Here is a 15494-nt window from a genome sequence, read left to right on the forward strand (position 1 = left end):
GCAAGGTAGAGCTGGAAGAAGAACGCTGCACGCCATGAGCCAGAATGAGGAAAGTGAAATGAAATAGCACCAAGTTTGCTGCATGGCACACAAAGACGGGGCCACCTGTCCCCCATGACGGACACACACAGCTGCAGAGCACCTCCCCCTCCTCCCTCCCCGGCCATGTGCAGAGTTGACCAGCATCCAGCTGCAGCACGCATTCCTCCGAGCATACATAAAACATGCTGATGTTCGCATGGCGTGCGCCGCCAGCGCCACGGCAACGGCAACGACCACGACGTCGTCTATTTTCCTGCCGAAATGGCAAGTTGGTGTGGCGGAGGAGGTGGAAGACTCACCGACAAGACGGAAGGGTAGTAGAGTCCCATCATGGTATTGTGTCCTCCTCCTTTCCTCGCTCTCTCCTGGTCTGTCTCCCAGGTTCAAAATCTCCCTCTCTGCCCACACACACACACACACACACATGCGCACACCACACACACACACGCATACACACACACTGTGGCTCTGCCTCCTCCTCTTCCTCTGTCCCTGTCACTCTCTCTCCCCCCCCCTCGCTCGCTCCTTCTTCTTCTTCTTCTACGCCCAGCCTTGTGTTCTGCTGCTGTGCCCTTGCCTGCTCATCTCATCTCCCACCCACCCACCCCCGCTTGACTCTGTCACACCTGCACACTTGCCCCTCCCATCTGCTTCCTGTTGGGTTAGCAATGACCTCTCTCTCTCTGCTGCATGTGGGCGAGTTAACGGATGATGTTTCTCTCCTCCCTCAGACTACAACACAACTAACTACTACCACCTTTGTCTCCAGCTGACTCTGTAGATTACAAGTCAAATGTGACATATAAATGTGGCCCCAATGTGGCCCCCGGCATCAGGTTCATGCACACTTTGATAAAGTGAAAACAAGGAAGAAGGAAGTCGTTACTACTACTACAACCACAAGAAAAGAAAAGAAAAGTCGCTACATCTTAAAAATTAGTGTTTTTGTTTGAGTTTGACAGCCCTGCTGTAAACAATCAGGTGGTTCTTGTCTCAGTCATGTTGGCTTCAGGCTCACACACCAATCAGCAGGGTCACAAATAGTTGCAGATAACACGAGGACATTTACACACACTTTCACCTCCACACTTGTTGGTAAAAAAAAAAACACGCCAACACGATCTACTCTCTCAGGGTGAAACACACAATATTGCATTTAGCAAGCAGAAACTAATACTCATCTAAAGCCAATTTATTCAAAATGTTTCCTCCTTCGCCTCATTTCCAAAACATACACATCCTGCTTGGTCAGGGTTAGCGACACCTGCAGCATGCTAACTATCAGAGAGGTAATACGCTTGCAGCACTGCAGAGTCCATTGCAGGCAGGGAAGCCCATCCATCCATCTTCATCCGCTTATCCGAGGTGGGGTCGCGGGGGCAGCAGCTTAAGCAGAGAAGCCCAGACTTCCCTCTCCCCAGCCACTTCATCCAGCTCTTCTCGGGGGATCCCGAGGCGTTCCCAGGCCAGCCGGGAGACATAGTCTTCCCAACGTGTCCTGGGTCTTCCCCGTGGCCTCCTCCCGGTCGGACGTGCCCGAAACACCTCCCTTGGGAGGCGTTCGTGTGGCATCCTGACCAGATGCCGGAACCACCTCATCTGGCTCCTCTCCATATGAAGGAGCAGAGGCTTTACTTTGAGCTCCTCCCGGATGACAGAGCCTCTCACCCTATCTCTAAGGGAGAGACCCGCCACCCGGCGGAGGAAACTCATTTGGGCCGCTTGTACCCGTGATCTTGTCCTTTCGGTCATAACCCAAAGCTCATGACCATAGGTGAGGATGGGAACGTAGATCGACCGCTAAATTGAGAGCTTTGCCTTCCGGCTCAGCTCCTTCTTCACCACAACGGATCGATACAGCGTCCACATTACTGAAGACACCGCACCGATCCGCCTGTCGATCTCACGATCCACTCTTCCCTCACTCGTGAACAAGACTCCCAGGTACTTGAACTCCTCCACTTGGGGCAAGATCTCCTCCCCAACTTGGGGATGGCACTCCACCCTTTTCCAGGCGAGAACCATGGACTCGGACTCGGAGGTGCTGATTCTCATCCCAGTCGCTTCACACTCGGCTGCGAACGGATCCAGTGAGAGCTGAAGATCCTGGCCAGATGAAGCCATCAGGACCACATCATCTGCAAAAAGCAGAGACCTAATCCTGCAGCCACCAAACCGGATCCCCTCAACGCCTTGACTGCGCCTAGAAATTCTGTCCATAAAAGTTCAGAACAGAATGTGTGACAAAGGGCAGCCTTGGCGGAGTCCAACCCTCACTGGAAACGTGTCCGACTTACTGCCAGCAATGCGGACCAAGCTCTGACACTGATCATACAGGGAGCGAACCGCCACAATCAGACCGATACCCCATACTCTCTGAGCACTCCCCACAGGACTTCCCGAGGGACACGGTCGAATGCCTTCTCCAAGTCCACAAAGCACATGTAGACTGGTTGGGCAAACTCCCATGCACCCTCAAGGACCCTGCCCAGAGTATAGAGCTGGTCCACAGTTCCACGACCAAGACCAAAACCACACTGTTCCTCCTGAATTCGAGGTTGGACTATCCGGCGTAGCCTCCTCTCCAGTACACCTGAATAGACCTTACCGGGAAGGCTGAGGGCTGTTTTATTTAACTAGTAAATTTAAACATTTTCAATCCAATTACTATGTGAGAATACACGAGAAAAACAAGTTTATTGCATTTGAAAGCGTGCATTATTATTCTGCATTATCATCACATCAATGATTAATTTGGTGTAAAAATAATGGCATTAATAACGTTTACGGGCAATAAATCGTAGAACAATATGTGGTAAAGCCTAGTCTAAACAGCATATATATTGCTGAACAACATGAAGTGGAGATGAGACCAACATCTGTAGCAGGAAATCAACTGCAAACGCCGTAGCTTGCTAGCTTGTGTGCGCTAACTTTCCGACTCTTATTTTGTTAGCGCAGGCAGGATGAAGCAGCGCTTTTATTGTGAAGACAGGAACTGTGCAGTCGGTCTTTAGAGTTTTGACGGCAGGTGAGAGTCTGTGGAAATAAAAAGTGTTTCTGGCCTTCCAGCTCAACAATGTTGTGACCTATAAATAAGGCCGGGTTTTATCACAAAGCCCGCAGCGTTTCCACACATAACTACAGTCACACCATCTTTTTGGGCCTTAATGCCTGCACTTTTGGCTTGGTCCTGCATTATAAACGGTGTGAGAGGGCATTCCTTTCCAAAAATAAGTCTGTCTCATCCATATTACAAACTTGTCCAGGATTATATCCCCCACCACAGTATACATTCTGTAGTGTACTGGATACATGGCATGAAAAATATTGATTGACAATGCTCTACAGCAGGGGTGCGGTGTGGAAATAAAAAGTATTTCTGGCCTTCCTGTCGGTCGTTTTTTTCTTAATAATGATCCGGCAGCAGCCGGCGTTTCTATTTGTTTGTTTTATTAAACTAGTAGATTTAAACATTTTCAATCCAATTACTATGTGAGAATACACGAGAAAAACAAGTTAATTGCATTTGAAAGCGTGCATTATTATTCTGCATTATCATCACAATGATTTATTTGGTGTAAAAATAATGGCATTAATAACGTTTACGGGTAATAAATCATAGGACAATATGTGGTAAAGCCTAGTCTAAACAGCATATATATTGCTGAACAACATGAAGTGGAGATGAGATCAACATCTGTAGCAGGAAATCAACTGCAAACGCCGGCTTTCTAGCTTGTGTGCGCTAACTTTCCAACTCTTATTTTGATAGCGCAGGCAGGATGAAGCAGCGCTTTTATTGTGAAGACAGGAACTGTGCATTCGGTCTTTAGAGTTTTGACGGCAGGTGAGAGTCTGTGGAAATAAAAAGTGTTTCTGGCCTTCCAGCTCAACAATGTTGTGACCTATAAATAAGGCCGGGTTTTATCACAAAGCCCGCAGCATTTCCACACATAACCAGAGTCACACCATCTTTTTGGGCCTTAATGCCTGCACTTTTGGTCTAGTCCTGCATTATAAAAGGTGTGAGAGGGCATTCCTTTCCAAAAATAAGTCCGTCTCATCCATATTAAAAACTTGTCCAGGATTATATCCCCCACCACAGTATACATTCTGTAGTGTACAGGATACATGGCATGAAGAAGATTGATTGACAATGCTCTACAGCAGGGGTGCGGTGTGGAAATAAAAAGTCTTTCTGGCCTTCCTGTAGGTCGTTTTTTTCTTAATAATGATCTGGCAGCAGCCGGCGTTTATATTTGTTTGTTTTATTAAACTAGTAGATTTAAACATTTTCAATCCAATTACTATGTGAGGATACACGAGAAAAACAAGTTTATTGCATTTGAAAGCGTGCATTATTATTCTGCATTATCATTACATCAATGATTTATTTGGTGTAAAAATAATGGCATTAATAACGTTTATGGACAATAAATCGTAGAACAATATGTGGTAAAGCCTAGTCTAAACAGCATATATATTGCTGAACAACATGAAGTGGAGATGAGACCAACATCTGTAGCAGGAAATCAACTGCAAACGCCGTTGCTTGCTAGCTTGTGTGTGCTAACTTTCCGACTCTTATTTTGTTAGCGCAGGCAGGATGAAGCAGCGCTTTTATTGTGAAGACTGGAAATGTGCAGTCGGTCTTTAGAGTTTTGACGGCAGGTGAGAGTCTGTGGAAATAAAAAGTGTTTCTGGCCTTCCAGCTCAACAATGTTGTGACCTACAGTATAAATAAGGCCGGGTTTTATCACAAAGCCCGCAGCATTTCCACACATAACCAGAGTCACACCATCTTTTTGGGCCTTAATGCCTGCACTTTTGGCCTGGTCCTGCATTATAAAAGGTGTGAGAGGGCATTCCTTTCCAAAAATAAGTCTGTCTCATTCATATTACAAACTTGTCCAGGATTATATCCCCCACCACAGTATACATTCTGTAGTGTACAGGATACATGGCATGAAAAAGATTGATTGACAATGCTCTACAGCAGGGGTGCGGTGTGGAAATAAAAAGTCTTTCTGGCCTTCCTGTCGGTCGTTTTTTATTAATAATGACCTGGCAGCAGCCGGCGTCATCCCACAAGACCCTCGGGTGCCGTGATTTTATTGTTTCTATTTGTTTGTTTTATTTAACTAGTAGATTTTAACATTTTCAATCCAATTACTATGTGAGGATACACGAGAAAAACAAGTTTATTGCATTTGAAAGCATGCATTATTATTCTGCATTATCATCACAACAATTATTAATTTGGTGTAAAAATAATGGCATTAATAACGTTTATGGGCAATAAATCGTAGGACAATATGTGGTAAAGCCTAGTCTAAACAGCATATATATTGCTGAACAACATGAAGTGGAGATGAGACCAACATCTGTAGCAGGAAATCAACTGCAAACGCCGTAGCTTGCTAGCTTGTGTGCGCTAACTTTCCGACTCTTATTTTGTTAGCGCAGGCAGGATGAAGCAGCGCTTTTATTGTGAAGACAGGAACTGTGCAGTCGGTCTTTAGAGTTTTGACGGCAGGTGAGAGTCTGTGGAAATAAAAAGTGTTTCTGGCCTTCCGGCTCAACAATGTTGTGACCTATAAATAAGGCTGGGTTTTATCACAAAGCCTGCAGCATTTCCACACATAACCAGAGTCACACTATCTTTTTGGGCCTTAATGCCTGCACTTTTGGCCTGGTCCTGCATTATAAAAGGTGTGAGAGGGCATTCCTTTCCAAAAATAAGTCTGTCTCATCCATATTAAAAACTTGTCCAGGATTATATCCCCCACCACAGTATACATTCTGTAGTGTACAGGATACATGGCATGAAGAAGATTGATTGACAATGCTCTACAGCAGGGGTGCGGTGTGGAAATAAAAAGTCTTTCTGGCCTTCCTGTCGGTCGTTTTTTCTTAATAATGATCTGGCAGCAGCCGGCGTCATCCCACAAGACCCTCGGGTGCCGTGATTTTATTGTTTCTATTTGTTTGTTTTATTTAACTAGTAGATTTTAACATTTTCAATCCAATTACTATGTGAGAATACACGAGAAAAACAAGTTTATTGCATTTGAAAGCGTGCATTATTATTCTGCATTATCATCACATCAATGATTAATTTGGTGTAAAAATAATGGCATTAATAACGTTTACGGGCAATAAATCGTAGGTAACGCCTAGTCTAAACAGCAAAAATATAGCTGAACAACATGAAGTGGAGATGAGACCAACATCTGTAGCAGGAAATCAACTGCAAACAAACGTATCCTTTCTCCCATTAGCGACCAGAGCACTCGTTACAGGGAAGCGTAGTCATGATTGTGGTCATTTCAGCATCACCATTAGGGAACAGTTCCACGCTGCATTATCACATCGCTCCAAAATGAAAAGTGCCTAATTGGCTTGCAGCCATCTGGAAAACAACAGAACAAATCTCGGTAGAGAAATCACACCAACGAGAAGGTTTTGGAGGAAAGGTTTAAGATGAGGTTGAAATTCAGCCAGAGGTTGGTGAGCATCGCAGAGCACGAGGGGAGGAGGGGATTATGGGTAAAGCATCAGAGGATGAGTGGCGGATGATGGAGGATTAACAATAGCAACTGAGCAGGCTAATAGGAACACCAGCTTCACACACACACACACACACACACACACACACACACACACACACACACACACACACACACACACACACACACACACAAGTTCTAATAATACACTTCTTGTATGGTTATGAAAATATATATATAGTGTTCCCTCGTTTAACGTTCCAAAAAATACCTGCTTTAAGTCAAATCCGTGTAGTAGAAGTTGATATTTTTCCCCATTTTTTATGTGTTATGGTTCATTATATATTTTTATGTTTTGTGACTTACAGGATGTTTTGTTTTAATTTGCTGAGCATGTATTGTCATTTACAGTATGATTTTTTAATATTTTTTTCATTTAGAGTACTGTACAGTATCTGGTTTTTCGTTTCTTATATATGTTTTAAATGTGTAAAACCCCTAACTAACCACACACTTTATAGACTTTCCTCAGACAGTTCTAATAATACACTTCTTGTATGGTTATGAAAAAATATATATATATATATATAGTATTCCCTCATTTAACGTTCCAAAAAAAACTTGCTTTAATTCAAATCCATGTAGTAGAAGTTGAATTCCCCCCCCCCCCCCCCCGTTTTTTATGTGTTATGGTTCACTATATATTTTTATGTTTTGTCATTACAGGATGTTTTGTTTTAATTTGCCGAGCATGTATTTTCATTTACAGTATGTTTTTTTTTAAATTTATTATATGTTTTTTTCATTGAGAGTACTAGTGTAAAGTATGTTTTTTCATTTCTTATTTATGTTTTAAGTGTGTAAAACCCCTAACTAACCACACACTTTATAGACTTTTCTCAGACAGTTCTAATAATACACTTCTTGTATGGTTATGAAAATATATATAGTGTTCCCTTGTTTAACGTTCCAAAAAATACCCGCTTTAAGTCAAATCTGTGTAGAAGTTGATTTTTTCCCTCGTTTTTTATGTGTTATGGTTCATTATATATTTTGTCATTACAGGATGTTTTGTTTTAATTTACTGAGCATGTATTTTCATTTACAGCATGTTTTTTTATTTTTTTATTATGTTTTTCTCGTTGAGAGTACTGTACAGCAGTGTTTTTCAACCACTGTACTGCGTGAGATACAGTCTGGTGTGCCGTGGGAGATGATCTCATTTCACATATTTGGGTTAAAAATATGTTTTGCAAACCAGTAATTATAGTCTGCAAATGATGTGTTGTTGTTGAGTGTCGGTGCTGTCTAGAGCTCGGCAGAGTAACCGTGTAATACTCTTCCATATCAGTAGGTGGCAGCAGGTAGCTAATTGCTTTGTAGATGTCGGAAATAGCGGTAGGCAGTAGTGAAGGTAAAAAGGTGTCTAATGCTTAAACCAAAAATAAACAAAAGGTGAGTGCCCCTAAGAAAAGGCATTGAAGCTTAGGGAAGGCTATGCAGAATGAAACTAAAACTGAACTGGCTACATAGTAAACAAAAACAGAATGCTGGACGACAGCAAAGACTTACTGTGGAGCAAAGACGGCGTCCACAAAGTACATCCGAACATGACATGACAATCAACAATGTCCCCACAAAGAAGGATAAAAACAACTGAAATATTCTTGATGGCTAAAACAAAGTAGATGCGGGAAATTTCGCTCAAAGGAAGACATGAAACTGCTACAGGAAAATACCAAAAAAAGAGAAAAAGCCACCAAAATAGGAGCGCAAGACAAGAAGTAAAACACTACACACAGGAAAACAGCAAAAAAGTCCAAATAAGTCAGGGTGTGATGTGACAGGTGGTGACAGTACACCTACTTTGAGACAAGAGCTATAGTGATGCATGCTTGGTTATGCTTTAAAGTCATATCCAACACTTGCGACAACGACTTTTTACTGTCAACTGAGTTTCGGTTTTTGATGATTTTCGCTGGTGGTGTGCCTTTGCAATTTTTCAACACAATAAATGTGCCATGGTTAAAAAAAGGTTGAAAAACACTGCTATACAGTATCTGTTTTTTCCATTTCTTATATATGTTTTAAGTGTGTAAAACCCCTAACTAACCACACACTTTATAGACTTTTCTCAGACAGGTATTAACATTTTCTCACATTTCTCTCGTTTAAACACTCTCAAAGTTCAAACCTTGGTAGATTTAGAAAAATAAGTACAGTACACTACTGTGTTAAAGAATGAAACCAAAGATCAAAACCTGTTTTTTAGGGCTCAACGATGTTTTGACGTATAAATAATGCCGGGTTTTATCACAAAGTTCCGCAGCATTTCCACACATAACCAGAGTCACGCCATCTTTTTGGGCCTTAAAATCCTGCACTTTTGGCTTGGTCCTGCATTACAAAGGTGTGAGAGGACAAAATAAGTCTGTCTCATCCATATTAAAAACTTGTCCAGGATTATATACCCCACCACAGTATACATTCTGTAGTGTACAGGACACATGGCATGAAGAAGATTGATTGACAATGGTCTATATCAGAGGTGGCCACACTTTTTCTGCAGGCGAGCTACTCTTCAATGGACCAAGTGGAGGGGATCTACCTCATTCATATATATCACTTATATTTATTTATTTATGAAAGAGAGGTTAACAAGTTAAAGGTGTTTAATGATAATACAAGCTTGGTTAACATTCCTTTCTTTCATGAAGACAAGAATATAAGTTGATATGATTGTGATGACTTGCATTGATTGGAATCAGACTAAAGCAGGCAAACGCCGTAGCTTGCTAGCTTGTGTGCTCTAACTTTTATTTTGTTAGCGCGGGCAGGATGAAGCAGGGCTTTTATTGTGAAGACAGGAACTGTGAAGTCGGTCTTTAGAGTTTTGACGGCAGGTGAGAGTCTGTTGAAATAAAAAGTGTTTCTGGCCTTGCTGTCGGTCGTTTTTTCTTAATAATGATCTGGCAGCAGCCAGCGTCATCTCACGAGACCCTCGGGTGCCGTGAATGTCAATCAAGTGACCAAAGTCACGTCTGGAAGATTGATGATCTATCATTTTTAGCTCTATTTTTTTAATGCCTGGCTGGCGATGGACTGACACCCTCCACCATTGATGTAATGGCCAACCCCTGGTCTACAGTCCCTTAATATGTATAGATATAGACACAAATCAGTGTAACAGCGAGTCTGTGTAAAGTGAAGTGTGTTGTTGTGAGGGAACACAGTATTCTCTAAAAAGCCACAGAAGAGTAATAAAATATACAAAAGGTGTCGTGTTCCTGTTGGATATTTCCAATAAAAGCTGCGAGCGGTTTAAGGTTTTAAATCACACTCATGACAAAGGAGTCAATCTCTTCGTTTTGGCAAAGCACACATTTCCAGCTCTCGTGTGTGACGGAGTTTCCTGGAACGGGAAACGTGTATTTTGTACCTCGGCATGCGTCGTTCCTTACCTGACTGTGAGATGGGTATCCATGGTAACCAAGGTTCAGCGGGTCGTTCTGAAAGAAAGAGCATATGTTTCAAAATGAGCGCACACAAAGAGGATTTGTGTCGTTTGCAACTTCCTGCCTGCAGTTTGCCATTCAGGGTCTGGATTTAGGTGAGAGGGTGAAATGTAGACGTATGGATGACATCAGAGGCGCCGATGGGATTGATGGCCAATTTCAATCTTTAAAATAATTTTTTTAAATCAAACTTGTTTTTAATTTTGCGGCGTGTTTGGTCCGTTTTACACAATAAAAAACCCCACAAATGATATAGTTTATAGTTAACAAAGTACTAACCAAGATTCCATTGTACCCGATAATAACACAATCATCTTGATTCTTAACACACTGCACACATGCGAATGAAGGGCATACTTATTTAACAGCCATACATGTCACACTAAGAATGGCAGTATGACCAACGCCAACACTGTCATAAACATGTGCCATGTAGTGAGACCACACTAAACAACACTGTCATAAACATGTGCCATGTAGTGAAACCACACTAAACAACACTGTCATAAACATGTGCCATGTAGTGAAACCACACTAAACAACACTGTCATAAACATGTGCCATGTAGTGAAACCACACTAAACAACACTTTCATAAACATGTGTCATGTAGTGAAACCACACTAAACAACACTGTCATAAACATGTGCCATATAGTGAAACCACACTAAACAACACTGTCATAAACATGTGCCATGTAGTGAGACCACACTAAACACTGTCATAAACATGTGCCATGTAGTGAAACCACACTAAACAACACTGTCATAAACATGTGCCATGTAGTGAAACCACACTAAACAACACTGTCATAAACATGTGCCATGTAGTGAGACCACACTAAACACTGTCATAAACATGTGCCATATAGTTAGACCACACTAAACAACACTGTCATAAACATGTGCCATATAGTGACACCACACTAAACAACACTGTCATAAACATGTGTCATGTAGTGAGACCACACTAAACAACACTGTCATAAACATGTGCCATATAGTGAGACCACACTAAACACTGTCATAAACATGTGCCATGAAGTGAGACCACACTAAACACTGTCATAAACATGTGCCATGTAGCGAAACCACACTAAACAACACTGTCATAAACATGTGCCATGTAGTGACACCACACTAAACAACACTGTCAAAAACATGTGCCATATAGTGAGACCACACTAAACAACACTGTCATAAACATGTGTCATGTAGTGAGACCACACTAAACAACACTGTCAAAAACATGTCATGTAGTGAAACCACACTAAACAACACTGTCATAAACATGTGCCATGTAGTGAGACCACACTAAACAACACTGTCATAAACATGTGCCATGTAAACCAAACTAAACAACACTGTCATAAAGATGTGCCATATAGTGAAACCACACTAAACAACACTGTCATAAAGATGTGCCATGTAGTGAAACCACACTAAACAACACTGTCATAAATATGTGCCATATAGTGAAACCACACTAAACAACACTGTCATAAACATGTGCCATGTAGTGAAACCACACTAAACAACACTGTCATAAAGATGTGCCATATAGTGAAACCACACTAAACAACACTGTCATAAACATGTGCCATGTAGTGAAACCACACTAAACAACACTGTCATAAACATGTGCCATGTACCGAAACCACACTAAACAACACTGTCATAAACATGTGCCATGTAGTGAAACCACACTAAACAACACTGTCAAACATGTGCCATATAGTGAGACCACACTAAACAACACTGTCATAAACATGTGCCATGTAGTGAGACCACACTAAACAACACTGTCATAAACATGTGCCATGTAGTGACACCACACTAAACAACACTGTCATAAACATGTGCCATATAGTGAGACCACACTAAACAACACTGTCATAAACATGTGCCATGTAGTGAAACCACACTAAACAACACTGTCAAAAACATGTGCCATATAGTGAGACCACACTAAACAACACTGTCATAAATATGTGCCATGTAGTGAAACCACACTAAACAACACGGTCAAAAACATGTGCCATATAGTGAGACCACACTAAACAACACTGTCATAAACATGTGTCATGTAGTGAAACCACACTAAACAACACTGTCAAAAACATGTCATGTAGTGAAACCACACTAAACAACACTGTCATAAACATGTGCCATGTAGTGAAACCACACTAAACAACACTGTCATAAAGATGTGCCATATAGTGAAACCACACTAAACAACACTGTCATAAACATGTGCCATGTAGTGAAACCACACTAAACAACACTGTCATAAAGATGTGCCATATAGTGAAACCACACTAAACAACACTGTCATAAAGATGTGCCATGTAGTGAAACCACACTAAACAACACTGTCATAAATATGTGCCATATAGTGAAACCACACTAAACAACACTGTCATAAACATGTGCCATGTAGTGAAACCACACTAAACAACACTGTCATAAAGATGTGCCATATAGTGAAACCACACTAAACAACACTGTCATAAAGATGTGCCATATAGTGAAACCACACTAAACAACACTGTCATAAACATGTGCCATGTAGTGAAACCACACTAAACAACACTGTCATAAACATGTGCCATGTACCGAAACCACACTAAACAACACTGTCATAAACATGTGTCATGTAGTGAAACCACACTAAACAACACTGTCATAAACATGTGCCATATAGTGAAACCACACTAAACAACACTGTCATAAACATGTGCCATGTAGTGAAACCACACTAAACAACACTGTCATAAAGATGTGCCATATAGTGAAACCACACTAAACAACACTGTCATAAAGATGTGCCATGTAGTGAAACCACACTAAACAACACTGTCATAAATATGTGCCATATAGTGAAACCACACTAAACAACACTGTCATAAACATGTGCCATGTAGTGAAACCACACTAAACAACACTGTCATAAAGATGTGCCATATAGTGAAACCACACTAAACAACACTGTCATAAACATGTGCCATGTAGTGAAACCACACTAAACAACACTGTCATAAACATGTGCCATGTACCGAAACCACACTAAACAACACTGTCATAAACATGTGCCATGTAGTGAAACCACACTAAACAACACTGTCAAACATGTGCCATATAGTGAGACCACACTAAACAACACTGTCATAAACATGTGCCATGTAGTGAGACCACACTAAACAACACTGTCATAAACATGTGCCATGTAGTGAAACCACACTAAACAACACTGTCATAAACATGTGCCATGTACCGAAACCACACTAAACAACACTGTCATAAACATGTGCCATGTAGTGAAACCACACTAAACAACACTGTCAAACATGTGCCATATAGTGAGACCACACTAAACAACACTGTCATAAACATGTGCCATGTAGTGAGACCACACTAAACAACACTGTCATAAACATGTGCCATGTAGTGACACCACACTAAACAACACTGTCATAAACATGTGCCATATAGTGAGACCACACTAAACAACACTGTCATAAACATGTGCCATGTGGTGAGACCACACTAAACAACACTGTCATAAATATGTCCCATGTAGTGAAACCACACTAAACAACACTGTCATAAACATGTGCCATGTAGTGAAGATTATTTTTATTCAAAATCGCTGAATTTTCACATTTGCCGTTCAAATACTGAGAAGAGACGGTGCGGTGATCAGCAGCCAGTTGAGGCACGTCACTCAGTTGTGCCTCAACATGGATTGCGGACTCGGCTAACTGCTGGCCTGCTGTGCAGTGAGACTGTATGAATTATATTACCGTATTTTCCGCACTATAAGCCGCCCCGGGTTATTAGCCGCACCTTCAATGAATGGCATATTTCAAAACTTTGTCCACCTATAAGCCGCCCCGGACTATAAGCCACGCCTACGCTGCGCTAAAGGGAATGTCAAAAAAACAGTCAGATAGGTCAGTCAAACTTTAATAATGTATTAAAAACCAGCGTTCTAACAACTCTGTCCCAAAATGTACGCAAATGTGCAATCACAAACATAGTAAAATTCAAAATAGTGCAGAGCAATAGCAACATAATGTTGCTCGAACGTTAATGTCACAACACACAAAATAAACATAGCGCTCACTTTCTGAAGTTATTCTTCATTCGTAAATCCTTCGAATTCTTCGTCTTCGGTGTCCGAATTGAAAAGTTGGGCAAATGTGGGATCCAAAATGGCCGGTTCCGTCTCGTCGAAGTCATCGGAGTCAGTGTCACTATTGTCCAGCAGTTCTGTGAATCCTGCCTTCCGGAAAGCTCGGACCACAGTTGTGACCGAAATATCTGCCCAGGCATTTACGATCCACTGGCAGATGTTGGCGTATGTCGTCCGGCGCTGTCTGCCTGTCTTAGTGAAGGTGTGTTCGCCTTCGGTCATCCATTGTTCCCACGCCGTTCGCAGTCGTGATTTGAATGCCCTGTTGACACCAATATCCAGCGGTTGGAGTTCTTTGGTTAATCCACCCGGAATGACGGCGAGTGTTGTATTTGTGTGCTTCACTTGTTTTTTGACACCATCTGTGATGTGGGCGCGCATAGAGTCGTATATCAACATGGACGGAGCTGTGTGAAAAAAGCCACCCGGCCTCTTCGCGTAAACTTCCCTTAACCACTCGCTCATCTTTTCTTCATCCATCCATCCCTTCGAGTTAGCTTTTATGATGACGCCGGCTGGAAAGTCTTTACAGATGTAAACACACAAAGGAAATGAAACGAAAATCCGCGCGCTTCTTCTTCTTCCGGGGGCGGGTGGTTGCTTACAGTAGAAGAAGAAGCGCTTCCTGTTCTATGGGGGCGGGTGCTTACCTTGGCGGTTGCTTGCGTAGAAGAAGAAGCGCTTCCTGTTCTACCGGGAAAAAAGATGGCGGCTGTTTACCGAAGTTGCGAGACCGAAACTTTATGAAAATGAATCTTAATATTTATCCATATATAAAGCGCACCGGGTTAAAAGCCGCACTGTCAGCTTTTGAGTAAATTTGTGGTTTTTAGGTGCGGCTAATGGTGCGGAAAATACGGTATACATTTCCATAGTTTAGTTAGCTGAGGTATATAATGTACAGTGTATTTTGTCAACAACTGTATGTGTAAAGTATTTCTTGTGCTGAGCAATCATAAAACTGCTGCGAAGACGCACTGTGTGAGGCTCGCGTAATCCCGCCTCCTGGTGCCGGTTAATGCACCTCCGCCGCAGAGTGCACCCCCCGACGGGAGCGCCACACCAACCGAAGTCCACACCCAAACCCTCCACGTGCAAGACCGAATCCACACAAAAAAAGTCACTTAACAAGAAGCCAAAAAGTGCAAAAACAACATTGCTCGCGCCGGAGGAGCCGTGAACGACTGCAGGGACACAACATTAGGTGCACCTGCAGACTGCAGCACGGATTT

The 15494-nt window shown here is 42.0% G+C and overlaps 1 protein-coding gene across 5 annotated transcripts in view; it reads right to left on the reverse strand.

Moving 5' to 3' along the window:
- The window catches only part of LOC133617161 (RNA binding protein fox-1 homolog 2-like), a 139335-nt gene that overhangs the window by 71089 nt on the left and 52752 nt on the right, over positions 1 to 15494 (reverse strand). For 4 of the 5 annotated variants that reach the window (XR_009816949.2, XM_061976955.2, XM_061976954.2 and 1 more), the window contains exon 2: positions 10016 to 10063. Coding sequence is in view for 4 of the 5 variants with exons in the window: in XM_061976955.2 (XP_061832939.2) it covers positions 10016 to 10063 (48 nt within the window). In the remaining variant the exon portion in view is untranslated. Of the gene's footprint in view, positions 1 to 341; positions 548 to 10015; positions 10064 to 15494 lie in introns of those variants that run through there. The other variant, XM_061976957.2, reaches the window with a different exon arrangement.

This window comes from Nerophis lumbriciformis, linkage group LG16 (genome assembly GCF_033978685.3).
Source record: "Nerophis lumbriciformis linkage group LG16, RoL_Nlum_v2.1, whole genome shotgun sequence".
Taxonomy (NCBI): Eukaryota; Metazoa; Chordata; class Actinopteri; order Syngnathiformes; family Syngnathidae; genus Nerophis; species Nerophis lumbriciformis.